The 15,401-nt window shown below is 36.9% G+C and overlaps 2 protein-coding genes across 2 annotated transcripts; both read left to right on the top strand.

Moving 5' to 3' along the window:
• The first annotated feature begins 63 nt into the window (after positions 1-63).
• LOC127658223 (rhomboid-related protein 2-like) lies at positions 64-8,971 on the top strand. The gene is made up of 8 exons (XM_052147395.1): positions 64-405; positions 930-1,149; positions 3,817-3,965; positions 4,536-4,648; positions 5,801-5,901; positions 5,997-6,057; positions 6,170-6,231; positions 6,697-8,971. Exons 2-8 carry the CDS (start codon positions 934-936, stop codon positions 6,877-6,879), a joined length of 885 nt encoding a protein of 294 aa, XP_052003355.1. The 5' UTR covers positions 64-405; positions 930-933; the 3' UTR covers positions 6,880-8,971.
• Positions 8,972-11,404: 2,433 nt separating this feature from the next.
• On the top strand, positions 11,405-15,142 carry LOC127658045 (gap junction alpha-9 protein-like). Its single transcript, XM_052147122.1, has 2 exons — positions 11,405-11,530; positions 12,100-15,142. Exon 2 carries the CDS (start codon positions 12,122-12,124, stop codon positions 13,616-13,618), a length of 1,497 nt encoding a protein of 498 aa, XP_052003082.1. The 5' UTR covers positions 11,405-11,530; positions 12,100-12,121; the 3' UTR covers positions 13,619-15,142.
• The last annotated feature ends 259 nt before the right edge of the window (positions 15,143-15,401 follow it).

Here is a 15,401-nt window from a genome sequence, read left to right on the forward strand (position 1 = left end):
TTAATCAGTCACGTGACTTCAGGTGTGTGTTTTTTTTTTTTTTGAGGAAACGCATGTAAAGAGGACGTCTTCCCAACTTTGACTTATCAGAGGTTGCTTTTTGTTCAACTAAAGTAAACGCAAAACGATCTTGCAGACCCTGCGGCTAGTAACGAGCGAAAAGAAAACTGCAACCGGAAAAGCCGGATGAAGTCTCTCTCTAATTATCGCTCAAGGAGAACGTCCTTTGGTTTGTTGTGGTCACTCTGTCTTGAAATATTCTCATAGATATCTTTAAAAAAAAAAATAAATAAAAATAGCTTCTGTTTCGATCTTCAAATAATCAACAACATTACTGCGCATTGGGTTGAGTCAACTCCTGGACAAATTTGATTGGCTTGCGTGAGAGGTGCACGAGCAGAAGGGGTAAGTTGAATCGGTACTATACATGTATTTAGATTTAATATAGGTTTGAGTACCATCAAAAATAAAGGATTTATTTTGCAGCCTTACAAATGCAACTAGCGCTCGTTTGACCACATTATCATAACGCGTCAAGTTTTGTGCGTTTTTCAATGAATAGGAATCATTGTCTCACAAGAGGACAGAAAATTACGTTTGAAATACCATGTTGTAAAAAAAGTGTAGTGACCTGAAATAAAATTTCAGTCCGGATGAGTTTGTTTACGCGGGAAGAGCTAATAACTCAGAAGAGGGTAAATGACAGAAAAAAAGACAAAAACTTCTGAGGCTGAAACTTCTGTACCGGTGCCTATCGAAATGTCTTATTTTATGCTTGTTTTTGTTTATTTATACAAAGACGCCAACTTATCGTCATAGACTGTAATTCCCAAGACTGACTAAGGTACTGACAGTCATGGGTATGAGATTGAACTCTTTTCCATGCAGCCAAAACAACCCTTTGATGTGCGTTTTTCATTTCAAATCAGAGAAATGGACAATGACATCGAAGAGCAAGATACTTTTCCAGTGCAGAGGGATGAAGGTGGTGAGAACCGAGCAGAACGGAGTAGAAGGGGTCTGAGGGTAGAGAAGTTTCAGAAGAAAGTCTCTAGATGTATGCTTCCAGTGGAGCTACAAGAGACGTACTTGGAGCGAGCCAACTGCTGTCCGCCACCTATTTTCATCATCCTCATCAGTTTAGCAGAGGTACTGTTAATGATTGACTCAAAACAGTAACCTTTGTATCATTAGACATTTATCTTTCTAGTGATATGATAAAGAAAATGGTTTCTACTGTCTCCAAAGTGTATGTCAGACTATAACACACTCCAAAGTTTGTGCCATAGGCCTATTGCCTTTATTATTATTTTAGTCATTATTATTTTAACTGATAAAGTATTAATGCTAAGCCATTGCAAGAACTGTTCACAGTAACCAGTAGATTTCCATCCCTTTTAGAATGTTTAGGTTGGGATGTGGCACTGTGAGAGAACAGGGAGTCTTTTCAGCTTAGCTTTCCACTTTTCTATTCCTGTATGGGAAATCTTAGCCACAGTGTTTGAAAAACTAGATTCATCCTGGTTTGGCATGTCTCAAAATTGTCCACTAGTCACTAAAAATCAGTGTTTTGAAATATGAAGTTACAAAACTCCCACTAGAAAAAGAGTAAATCCTGCATTAACTAGAGTTTATATCTGCTACTTACACAAATTGTATTTTTTCATTGGTATTGGCATGTGCCTTAAGATGTGTTAAATACTGCTTGGCCATCATTTTGGACAATGCCTTTTGACAACTGAACTGGCACAGTGAGCTCACACATATTGCTTAAAGCTTTGTTGAAATTTCCTTGTTTTCTTCTTCCGCCAAGTCATTTTGCCTTGCGTCTCTGAGAGTAATTTTTTTCTGCTCTTCTGTATCGTGTCATTATCAAAATATGGTGTCAAACGTGTCTCTGGACTTTTTAGTCATGAAAAAGATTTTAAAAAGTTACCCCATTTAGAAGGCATCATCTTAACCCAACCTTTAAAGGTGCACTTGTAACAATTTTCATGTAATATTCGCCTTTTTTTGCCAATGTTTGAACAAGCCTTAACACAACTTAAAAAAATGAGCCCTTCCTGGACTTACTAGGTTGCCTATTAAAGCCTGTTGACTAATTTTCATGCGAAGGGATCGGGTTAGATTTGCTGGGAAAATCCAAAGGATTCAGTAGCCTTCTACTGAATCCCGTCTGGCTAAGCGGGAACGTGATCGTGGTCGAGTGAAAACTAGAGTGAACATCAGCAGGGCATTTGATTCCTGGAGAGACCTTCTTTCGGTTTTGGGGATCAACCCAGAATTGTTGTTCCTCTTGTTGGACAGCTAAGCTTACATTAATGCAAAGCATGTGAAATATAGTGCCATAAGGATTGATCTGTATAATTTTAGCTAACTTAATCTTGCCTGCTAATGCTGACGAATTGCAAGCTACCTTGCTTTTTAACTTTAAATAATTTCAACGATCTTCTCTTTATACTAAAAGTCAGGTATACAGGATAAATTTAAGCAAATATGCTGGTTTCTTGAACAGTACAATAAGAACATACAATAGTGCAACATAACAGTGCAGTGCAACAGTAAACTGTCTGGTATAGTTCGGTAGTATGTAACTGTATGTGTATCAGTATGATATGTTAGCTGATAAGTAGTATTAGTTTAGTCTCTATGTTTGTAGTAAAACAATCATAACTGCGGAATTTTAATTATACTACCTCATCTGTCAGCATGATCACGTTCAGTCTCTGTACGTTACTTCATTGTTTTTGGGCGATGCTCTCTAGCACAAGCAACAGGTAGCTGGCAGCAGTTCATTTAATGGCCACAGGTGTCATTAAGAACAAGGGTTTCTGAATCTTACATACTGCACCTTTAAAGGTATAGTTCGCCCAAAAATGAAAATTCTCTCATCATTTACTCACCCTCATGCTGTCCCAGATGTGCATGACTTTCTTCATTCTGCAGAACACAAACAAAGATTTTTAGAAGAATATCTCCACTGTATAGTCCATATGATGCAAGTGAATGGTGTAATAAAGGAAATCCGTTAAGACTCCATTGGTTAAATCCATATCTTAAGAAGCGATATAATAGGTGTGGGTGAGAAACGGATAAAAATGTATGTCCTTTTTTATACTCTAAATCTCCACTTTCTCTTTTACATCTGAAAGTTTCGATTAGAGTAAAAAAAAAAAGGAGTCTTATGGGATTACTTTTATGTTTCCTTTGGTATTTTTATAGCTACAAAGGTCTGATCACCACTATTCACTTGCTTTGCATGGACCTACAGAGCTGAGATATTCTTCTAAAAATAATTGTTCTGCTGAAGAAAGTCATTCATATCTGGAGAGGCATGGGGGTGATATGGGGGTTAATGATAATATAATTTAATGAAATAATAAGAAATGGTTTGACTCTATATTGTTTTACAAATGTTTTGGAAATAATATATTTGAAATTGTCAGTTGCCTGTAAAAACTCTCTGTCTTCTTCATCTGTTAAACCACTTCTGTTTAATTTTGACTATTTTTTTTTCTCAGGTCATACATCAGTGAAAGGCCTAACAAGTGGTGTTATTGGTGTTATAACCCTTGCTTAATTCGTGGGAAAAAAAAAAATTACCCTCAGTTTTTATGGGTGAAAACTGAACTGAATTGAAAATTCTTATAATTTGCAAGTCAGAAAGTCAAAAGTTTTTTAAAAGGAGCCTTTTATACTCCATAATGAAAGGCTTCAACAAAAGCAGAACAATATAATATACACTTTGGCCGCAATGGTGTTTAAAATTGTGTATGCAATTTCCTTAGGTCAACCTCTTTTTTTAACCCGTTTCAGTTGGCAGTATTTATCTACTACGCAGTATGGAAGCCCCAGAAGCAGTGGATAACCTTAGGTACGGGAATATGGGAGAGTCCCCTTACCTACAAACCTGAACAACGCGAAGAGGCATGGCGGTTTGTCTCCTACATGTTTGTGCATGCCGGGTAAGGGGCTTGCTTCTTTTCTCTACTTGCTGCACTTTTAGTATGACATTCTATTGTAAGACAATTGTGTTTACTCACTGAAAAACATTTGTTTAGCCTATTGAAGAGAAGGACAAGGAACCTAAAGGGATAGTTTATCCAAAATGAATATTAATTTACTCTCATGTTGTTCCAAATCTGTATGACTTCCATGGAACAAAAGATGTAAGACAGAATATTAGGCTCAGTCACCATTTACTTGCATCTTTCTTTCCATATAATCAAAATGAATGGTGGCTGAGGCTGTCATTCTGCCTAACATCTCCTTTTGTGTTCCACACAATAAAGTCATACAGGCTCAGAACAGCATAATGGTGAGTAAATTATGACAGAATCTTTATTTTTGAGTGAACTATCCATTTAATATCCACAAATGAAGAAAATAATCCAAATTATCAATTTCTTTCAGTGACCATATGTAACTCCTGTTCCACTGTAGAATGACATATCTGGTTGAAATCTGTAGCAGACATCAACTTTAGTGCTTTATTGGTGTTTGATAAATGTATTTGATTGTCTGTCTTTGTTTAGGGTGGAGCACATCATGGGTAACTTGTTGATGCAACTGCTGCTGGGCATTCCCCTGGAGCTGGTGCATAAAGGTTTTGAAGTGGGCATGGTCTATATGGCTGGGGTCCTTGCAGGTGGGCTTTTGCAAGTATAATCAGTCTGTTTTTTTATGCTTTATTTGTTTTGTTATTGGGATACTATGGGCATCATTCTGTGCACAGTATGCAAATTATCTGTTTGCATGGAATACCTAGATGACCTACTGCATATTTTGGCAAATGGAGTATTCAATTAGAGCACACTGCATGGGAAACTGTATCAAACATTGCAATGCCTTGACTTGGCCTTCTGTTTCGAGTAATGAATGAACCTGAAATGAATTTAATCGCAATCTTATTATTTACTTTTTGACTACTATTGTTTGATTAGATTACCAAAACTTAGTTTCAACATGATATTTGTGACAGCAATATAGTGTACAACAGTTTAAAATGTTTGTTAGACTCTGCACACTGTGTTGTACTCAACAAGAACAAGATTTAAGTCTTAAAATGTCCTTTGAAATTAAAAACATTTCCAGACTCTGTGTTGTACCAATTGGAAAGAAACTCTAGACATTGCTTGATATGAATTTACTCTGTTGATCTTTTTGCTTTACTATAAATTTGATATTTTTTTAACTATATACTGTACTCTGCAAAAGTCTAAGGCACATTATAGTTTTTCACAAAACAGTTATTTTATATATTCTGCCTTTAGTGTATCAGAAGGAAATATCAATTTTAGATTTCAGCATTCCCTTCAAATAGAACTGAATAGAAGATGATCAAGAAGCACTACAACAGATGGTATGGCCCCCACAGAGCCCGGATCTCAACATTATTGAGTCAGTCTGGGAATACTTGAAGAGTTGAAGAAGTTCTGACAGCTAAATAGACTGTGGCAAGTTATCCAAGAAGCTTGGGACATCCTATCTGCCAACAACCAAGGAAAACAGTGTCCAGGTGTACCTAGGAGAATTGGTGCTGTTTTGAAGGCAAAGGTGGTCACACCAAGTATTGATTTAGGTGTTTTTTGTGTACTGGACTTATGATGTTAATTGATAAATGAAAACTATTTATGGCGTTATTTTTGAAGACATCCTCTCTATGCAACATTTTTCACAAGTGCCTAAAACTTTTACATAGTACTCTATGTATATTATATTGGACATTTGTCTTCTCTGGCCCCCTGCATATTCTCATGGCATACTAAAAGGTATAAGATTTATATAAATACTTTTTCAGGTTCCCTCGCCAGCTCCATTTTTGATCCTCTCAGTGCACTTGTGGGGGCCTCAGGTGGTGTCTATGCCCTCATGGGTGGTTACTTCATGAATGCTGTGGTGGTGAGATTTACAGTTATCATATAATTTGAAATGTAAAATACAATTCTGATTCAAATTCTATATTCAGACATCCAAACTGTAAAGTTTCCTTTCAGAATTTCAGGGAGATGTTTCCGATTCTGGGAGTGTTTCGGATCCTAGTTATTGTTCTCATTGGTGCGTCTTTGTATTTCTACTTTCTACTCTACTATTGACATCTGAAAAAACTAAGCATTGAGTCCTGACCTATTGCCTGATATTTAATTAATGATAATATATTTTTATTCAGTTGGGACAGACGTTGGCTTTGCACTTTACAGAAGATTTATTGTCCATGAGACTGCCATGAAGGTGACACTTTTTTGCCTTTTCACTGAATTTAAGCAGTTGCGAAATCATTGAATATATATTTTTTGTCTGTCTGTTGCTGTAGCTACACAGTTAAACCATTTTAAATCCTAAAGTTAAATTAATTTAGGTAAAATGTTCCATTCATTTACCTCTTTTATTTTATGTTTTTGACACTTTTCACCAGACAAATGAACTGAAGGCTGAAATATTTTTTTCTTTCATTTAAAGTTAGGGGGTAATTTGTTAATTTGTTGGTTACTTTTAACAGGTATCTGACATTTAAACCTGTGTATCAGGTTTTTTTGATGCTTGATTAGAATGCTTTAGGCTACATCTTACAACAAGAATTCCCTCTGAATTTAGTTTTCATACATCACGTATCTGGAATCGATTTTAATCAAGGTGATGTGTTCTTTTATTATCATTACATTTTCATTGAGAATGTCCCATATCTTTCTTTATCAGGTGTCTTTTGTGGCCCACATTGGAGGAGGTATAGCCGGCATGACTATTGGTTATGTGTTTTTCACCAACTACAATAAAAAACTCCTTAAGGACCCTCGCTTCTGGATGTGCATTGTGGGATACATTGCCTTCTTTTTGTTTGCTGTCATTTTCAACATCTTCTTGTCCCCAGCACCCGCGTGAGGGTGCGTATCTGTAATGGTTTAAGCCTTGTTCACAACGCCTGTGTTCACAATGGACAATCGTTGTTTTTTATTTTATTTTAAATAAGCCTTTCTCAGGTCAATAAAACTCATAAGACCGTTCTATTCGTCATTGTGTCAACAGATTTAAGGTTGGATGCTAATACACTACACAGATTCTAAAGTAAATCAAATGTACTGTAGATTGGATTGAATTGGATTGTGAAATGCTGTAATTGATATCCAAATATTCACTTTTTTGGAGACCTAAGCATACCTCCTCATATATTTAAATCCTCAGGAACAAAGATAAGTTTAATATTTATATTTTGATGGGGTTGTTTCTACAGGACCATTTATTTTTTATTAACATGATTATTGAGCACGTTCTGTGTTCAATACAAGTTGAGCTCAATAGACAGCATTTGTGGCATAATGTTGATTACCACAAAAATGTATTTTGACTTGCTCCTCCTTTTCTTTAAAAAAAAAAAGTAAAAATCTGGGTTACATCGAGGCACTTACAATGGAAGTGGATGGTGGCCAATATTTTAATGTTTAATATTTCAAAAGTATGTGTGTAAACATGGTTTTAGTGTGATAAAATCACATACTAACCATTTCTGTGTAAAGTTATAGCCAATTTTACAACTTTGTTGCCATGACAATGTCATGTCAACAAAACCCTAAAATGACAGTGAAAGACAATTTAAGTAATGTACAGCTTGAATAATGAATGTGTTTTAACAGAGTAATTAATGTAAAAGTGCCTCTATAAAATTATAAGCTTTACATTTCTGCATGTTAAGCCCTCCAAAAGTTGACCACATTCACTTCCATTGTAAGTGCCAGCACTGTAACATTAATTTTTGCTTTTTTTTAAGAAAAGGATGGATGAGTCTAAATTTTTTTTTGTGGTAATCAATATTATGCCTCAAATGCTATTGCTTGAGCTTAAATTGGATTGAACCCAGAATATTAATGGTTATTTGAAATGCTTTGTCATTTTATTGACAAGATTATTGATAAAATGCATAGATATAATTTTTACTTAAGTTTCAGGGGGGCCTGGGAAGCTCATCGAGTATTGATGCTGACTACCACCCCTGGAGTCGCGAGTTCGAATCCAGAGTGTGCTGAGTGACCTGCTTGGTTCCTTAGTGTGCCAGCCACCTAAGCAATCAAATTGGCCCAATTGCTAAGGAGAATAGAGTCACATGGGGTGACCTCCTCGTGGTCATGATTAATGGTTCTCACTCTCAGTTGGGCATGTGGTAAGTTGTTCATGGATTGCAGAGGGTAGCATGAGGCTCCACATGCTGGGAGTTTCCGCGTTGTCATGAGGAAAAAATGGGAGGAATTTTTTTTTTATTGGCATGTTAGTATGCCAGAAATGTACATTTACGCATTTGGCTGACGCTTTTATTCAAAGCGACTTACAGAGCACTTATTACAGGGACAAACCCCCCGGAGCAATTTGGAGTTAAGTGCCTTGTTCAAGGACACAATGGTGTTGGCTGTGGGGATCGAACCAGCGACTTTCTGATTACCAGATTACCAGTAATGTGCTTTAGACCACTACACCATCACCACTCATGGATGGCCCAACGGAACCCTACCATTATAGGCCTGAAACTCGGCTAATAAATTGGCCATTTTTCTCCAATTTGTGGTTTCAGGATGGATTTTAGACATCTAGAGCCAAAAATTACCTTCATGGTTACAACTTACCCACCCCTAGTCTAGAAAAATCTACGTAATGCCATGTAGTTTTCATTGGATTTCTCATCTTAGAATTCCAGTAGAGGGCATCACTGATCAACATGTGGGCAGACCTCAAACTGAGGTCACACCAATGTAGTTTAAATGTGGTATTGCATAAGCTATTGACCTGTGATCAATATGAAATTATGTCAAATCATTGCCAATGACACGCATCTAGAACTACCTTTTAAAAAAACAAATCCCTGTTACCATTTCATTCTGTTTTAAAGATGGATTTAAGGTTGGAATTGTAAGATATTTGTAAATTGTTTTAGGAGAATTGTTTCTACATTTCTACAGATAAAAAATTAAATAAAAATGATTATACATTTGAAAGACCAATTTGTCCACACTGGCCTATTTAATATTTTATATTCACTTGTTTTAGAGCTGTTTTGTGTCCTGGTTGATGAATTTGTTGAGGTAAATGCTCTGGAAGATGAGTGGTTGAAGGTGAAGTGAGTTTACATTGGAACGTTTCCCACAACAAATGCTATTCTGAGTCTTTCTGTTCCCTCAATTCTAATTAGCTGATGGGGCTCTCCAAAAAAACATAATTGATTGCTGGCCAGTATGGATACAGTGTTCTTGCCAGCCTAAATAGAACATTCCATGCTTTTTTTAGTCAAAGAAAATCAATTTTGACAGTTTTAATTTACACTTGTGTGATATTATTAATGGCATGTAAGCATTTGAGGTTTTTCATAATGCTTAGTATTATAACTTGTGTTTTCTGCCTGGAAAGCTTCTTAAAATTTATGAAACATTTTTTTAATTAAATGAAAAACAAAATCCAGTCACACGGCACATAATTGTTCACTGGCTGTTTAAGTATGTTTTCATTAAGTGATCCTATTATGTCCATATAACCTTGACCCTTTTTCTAACAAAGGTCTGAATAGTGGTTTTAGCTTTTCTACTGCCATTGAGCATTCAATGCATGTCTAAATTTACAGAAACTGTGCATACCTGGTGTGACCTTTGAGAATGAGAAGAGGGTTTTTGCTAAGAGGCCACATGTCTTGTATCAGCCTATGCGGACCAACCAGACAAATTAGGCAACTTTATGACTAGTGAAACCTTCAAACCAGTAGACACCATAATTGTAGAATTAAATAAAATATTTGGTTAACTCGCTCCAAGAATAATGTGTATTGGTCTAATTCTTGGCTATTCTTAGAAAATAATTGATTATGTCTTGGACGGTGTTTTCAACTAAATGTTTATCAAAAGTTCAATTATTTGTCCCTGACCTGCATACAGAATGATCAATTGGCCACCTCCAGGGGCATTTCCCTGCTACCCACAACCAGGTATTATATGATATAACATATTTTGTTAGATGTGGGATTTTAGTCATCGTCTGTCACATCTACTGTACCCTAAAGTAATGTAAAGTAGATAGTTTAAACATTAAAGTGAGCTGTGAACTCAGATTTATGTCAATAAATTATGTTTTATTGTTAATGCACCTTAATGGCTCAGCCACAGAGAATTATCATATTGCGTTATGAGGAACAGGATGAGGTATAAATAATATAATATTTATGAATATGGACATGCATCTTGAATTTAAGGACAGAGCATCAAATATGCATTCAAAATACTCATATAAGCTTAAGATACCAAATTTGTGGAACACTGGCATAGTTCAGCTCATAATTCAGCTATTCATTAAAACTGATAATGAATCAGTTTGTGTAATGAAGAGACTATGTTAAATAGGGCTTGCCTGACATGCCCTTAAATTGATATCTCTGATAAAACCAACCAACGGCATAGTGAGTCTAATGGGGCTGCGCCATTGATTTCTTTTAAATGGAATAAAATATCACCACAACTAGCAGAGACAACTTAATTACATTGGGCTGGACCCAGCAGAGTATGAAATCGGACATGACCGATTGATTGTGTTGCAAAGTATTGACTTAATAAAAGTAGTGCCAATGTAGGCTGTGTGGATGTGTGCAATTAGAAAGAGTGGTGTTGTAGCAGTCATGGATAACAATAAACACATCCCCCCTCAGCTTTTTTGCTATATTCTTCCATATTTCACTAATAATGTCACCCATTATTTCTGTTTTTAAAATAGACAACAGGCCTTAATTTCCCTGTTTAAAAATGTGCACAAGTTGAGGTTATGTGCGAGTTTGGCTCCAATTGGCATGGATTTAAGGGTGCATATAGCTCATTTAGTTATTTTTGCAATTCTGCTGAAAAATCATTCCATGACGGGTGTCAATTAGCAATCAAACACACATGAATAGCATCTTCTGTGATGAAGAGCACAGGAGCATGAAATGTACATAAGTGTAGCTGAGCATCAAATTCATAGGGAAGGGGACTTTATCATTCCACAATCATTTATTTACGCATGGCAGTCATTGGCATGCTGAATCAATTCAGTGTTACTTTCATGTTGACAGAGGAGTACTGGTTATTGACGCACTGTATGCTGCTGACATACAGAAGCGGTGTGCTTGCCAGCAGACCCCGGCACATTCGGAAACCTTTGTTTGCAGCCAGCAGAGAGGACAGTGGGGGTCACAATAGTTTAGGTGATGTTTTGTGTCAGATGTGCAGGGCACCAACGATTTTTAAATATTTTGGTGGCCTTGTCGTGCCTACATGACCCGCGGGGGTTTAAATCACCGGCAGTCTGTCCATTCTGCTGTAAGGTAAATGGCATCGGCTGGCACATTGATTTCTCCTGCATGACTATAAGTTGGACCCAAGAAGACCTGCTTGTTTTGTGTTTAGTCAAGACCTTTAACAATGACCAGGATGACATGAGTTTAGATTAACTTTATGTACTTTAACAATGGGAGGGTGTTGGAAAAGGTTCTGATTTACAATGAAGATTCTTATTTACTGCTTGATTGGTAAAGGTATGTTTGTGTTACACAATTATACTTACCTATATTTAGTCTCACCAAAAAGATGCTAGAGGCAGTGATGCATTTTGATAATATTTTGTAGAACTGCACAAGTAGTTTTGCTGTTTAAGATATAGTTAGTTGTTCAAAGATGTTAGTTAAAAGCCTTCTGTAATTACACCCGATATGACTGAGATGCTGTTACGCTTGAGATGGAGACTTTATGATCACGCTTCCGTATGGCATAATCATTTTGTGTCTATTAAACCTTATTCATATATTTCATTAAAACAATGCATGCTATTCAAAAAAAAATTTGGTTTGTGCATTTATATAAATCTATTGGGTTACTTTAAGACATTCTTAGTTTCTCTTGGAAAATGTCAACTGAAAATGAATAAGCGAAACATTTTTAAATAATCATGAAAGGGACATGCTGTACAATCTTATTGTTTGGTGCCTTATTGGTACTTAATTTCACCATGTTTTTTACTTCAATAGATGTCAATATTTAATTTCTTTCATTAATGATATTGCACATTTAATTTTCATGAGTCATTGTGTTTATCTCCTCTGAAAAGACACAAAGATGCAAGAGTGAAGATGGGGGACTGGAACTTTCTCGGTGGGATTTTGGAGGAGGTGCACATCCACTCCACCATGGTGGGGAAGATATGGCTGACCATCCTCTTCATCTTCCGCATGCTAGTGCTAGGAGTAGCGGCAGAGGACGTATGGAACGATGAACAGGCTGATTTTATCTGCAATACCGAGCAGCCTGGTTGCCGCAACGTGTGCTATGACAAAGCATTTCCCATTTCCCTTATCCGCTACTGGGTGCTGCAGGTAATTTTTGTATCTTCACCCTCGCTGGTGTATATGGGCCATGCCCTCTACCGTCTCAGAGCCCTTGAGAAAGAACGTCAGCGCAAAAAAATGGCACTGAGACGTGAACTTGAGGGAGTGGACATGGAGATGGTAGAGGTACGGCGCAAGATTGAACGTGAGCTTCGGCAGATTGACCAGGGGAAGCTAAACAAAGCTCCACTGCGAGGGTCCCTGTTGCGCACCTATGTGGCTCACATAGTCACCCGCTCTGCAGTAGAGGTGGGATTCATGACAGGACAATATGTTCTCTATGGCTTCCAACTAAATCCGCTATACAAATGTGAGCGGGAGCCCTGTCCAAATGCGGTGGATTGCTTTGTGTCTCGACCCACTGAGAAAAGTGTCTTCATGGTGTTTATGCAATGCATAGCTGCCATCTCATTATTTCTCAATATTTTGGAGATCATGCACCTTGGCTACAAGAAGCTGAAGAAGGCCATCTTAAACTTTTACCCACAGTTTAGGGATGATATTGATGACAGCTACTATCCCAACAAATTGAAGAAAGATTCTGTGGTGCATCAGACATGCATTGGGACCTCCACTGGCCACAAAGACACAATTGCATCAGCACCCAGCGGCTACAACCTCTTGCTGGATAAACCACCTGATGGATCTGGCTACCCTCCTTTGATTAACCCATCCTCCAGTTTCTTGCCTGTTCAGGGTGATATGCCAACTAAAAATGGCTCTGATGCACCAAAGTACTCACAGCACAGCCCCACTGAGCACAACAGCAATTCTAACAATACTAGCAGTGACACACGCTCGCCACCTTGTGACTCTATCACACCACCAAAGCAAGAGGAGGGTGACGATTCTGCCCACATACCTCCACATAATAAAGAGCTGGAGTCCAAGACTTCCAACTCCTCAAGCCACCCAAGGGATTCTTCTCACACATCATCTGGTGTGGGAAAGAAGCCATGGAAAGTCAGTGCACCCTGGAATTGCTCGACAGTTGTTGAAGGTAACGTCTCAGACTCTGATTCTTTGGAAGGCGCAAAAGCCAGCTGTCCATATGCAACTGTGCGGGCACGTACGTCCTCCAGGTCCGACCCCAGAAGAAGTAGGCCCACCACTCCTGATTCAATCGAAGAATCCAGCTCAGAGTCCCGGCATAGTCCACAACGATTGTCACCAAGCCGTCGCACCTCATTGGCTAGCAGTGCCAGTAGCAGACGGGCAGCTCCCACAGACTTACAGATATGACAACAACTTTAAGTCTATTCACAATTAAAGATTATTTATTAAATTACCTACATTTCAGGATATTCACATTACATTTTTTGGCAAGGCTTTTTTTATATTTTTGGACATTTCCTTTAAATAATTCATATTTTGAATAATGCTGTTAATGTCTATAAAGCTCAGATGTTAAAGTTTTACCATTATTTAAATTGAGGACAGAAAGACAGAAAACTCAAAAGCGCATTTTCCATATTACATCAGTTGACTCCTTTAACGGAGTGTCAACTGATGTAATAAATATATTGTTGTTGATTTCTTTACATATCAATTTAAGAACAATTAGCAATATATTTCAATAAAGAACAGAATGACTGTAAAATAGAGAACAACCTGTTCAATAGATCTTCAGTTTCATTATTTACAAAATTTTAACAGCTGTAACACTTTCAAAAATGATTTGTTACAGGTACAAAACTGGTCACAACAATTACAATGCAGTCATGCCAAATTTTAGATACTTCTCTGAAAATCCAAAGCAACTTACTGTACATTCAATGTATACATTTTATCATTTTTTATGTTCCCAGGGAATCAAACCGATGATCTTGGCATAGAGAGTTAGAATCATGCTCTACCAACTGAGCTATAGGAAACCATTTTCCCATTTTTGGACAATCATCATGTCTAAACAAGGTTGCAACAGTGGGAATATATAAAGTCTCAGAAAGATATATGTAAATATATAGTAGAATACATTTTTGTTTTTTTGCTAGCAAGATATGAGTGGGCAACTGGGTAATCTTTAATGATCATGCACTTTTTACCAACAGGATGAAGTTGGCTTAGTAACTACCACTGCTGGTCCAAGTTATACGTTTGTGAGATGTTCCGGATGGAAGATGGCTAATAGAAAGTTTAGGCCTGAATGGAACTTTTTATTACATTACTAAATCCAAATATACATGCTTGTGTTTATTACTGTTTTTTTTTTTTTTGTCTGTACATCAAGGTCTGATGCCATTAATGTCAGCTTAAAATGCTGTCATCTCTCGTTACATGTCACACTATGGCTTTAAACTATTTTTCATACATTCGTAGAACAATTTTGATAAACAAAACATGTTACTTTGTATTAAAAGGGGACCAAGCATTCTCTTTAATTTAACAATCTCATGTTTCCCTCAATTTGAACAACAGTTCTGGTGTAGTTATGGGAGCTCAAACTATTTCTATTTGAAGTTCTCATAGCACCATCTACTGGACTGTAGAATATATTTGAAATCCTCACACTGAAAATATGTCTAAGATATTAGCTAATTAAAGTGCTCGAATTTGAGTGTTAAGAACTGGATCTATTTGTCTTGCTGTTTTAAAGATGAAGATTTGTGTTAACAACAGAACACATCAAACGTCCTCTGAACTACAAAAAATAAAGAGGAGGATTGTCAGATTATTTTTAATTCCCATTTTACTTGAAAACGGTCAACTTTGACTATTTCAAGATATCTTAAGATCGAATCCCATATTTGGTCCTAACCACCAATATGTTTCCCCCTAACAGTTTAATATCAATATTATATATATCTCTAAATTCAAATATATTATAAATTACATTTTAGACAACCCTCTATGTTGCTGAAATTGCAAAAACGACTAGGCTTTAGATTAATGAAACTGCACAACGTTGGCTCTGGTCTATCTTGTGACACAATGGTCAGTCAGCGATGTTATTGTCTAAAAGCCCAACTTGTAAACAGCCTGCTGTTCACATGAAAATGTTCATGTGAACAACAGTGTTAAAAAG

Source organism: Xyrauchen texanus, chromosome 17 (assembly GCF_025860055.1).
Source record: "Xyrauchen texanus isolate HMW12.3.18 chromosome 17, RBS_HiC_50CHRs, whole genome shotgun sequence".
NCBI classification, from domain to species: Eukaryota; Metazoa; Chordata; class Actinopteri; order Cypriniformes; family Catostomidae; genus Xyrauchen; species Xyrauchen texanus.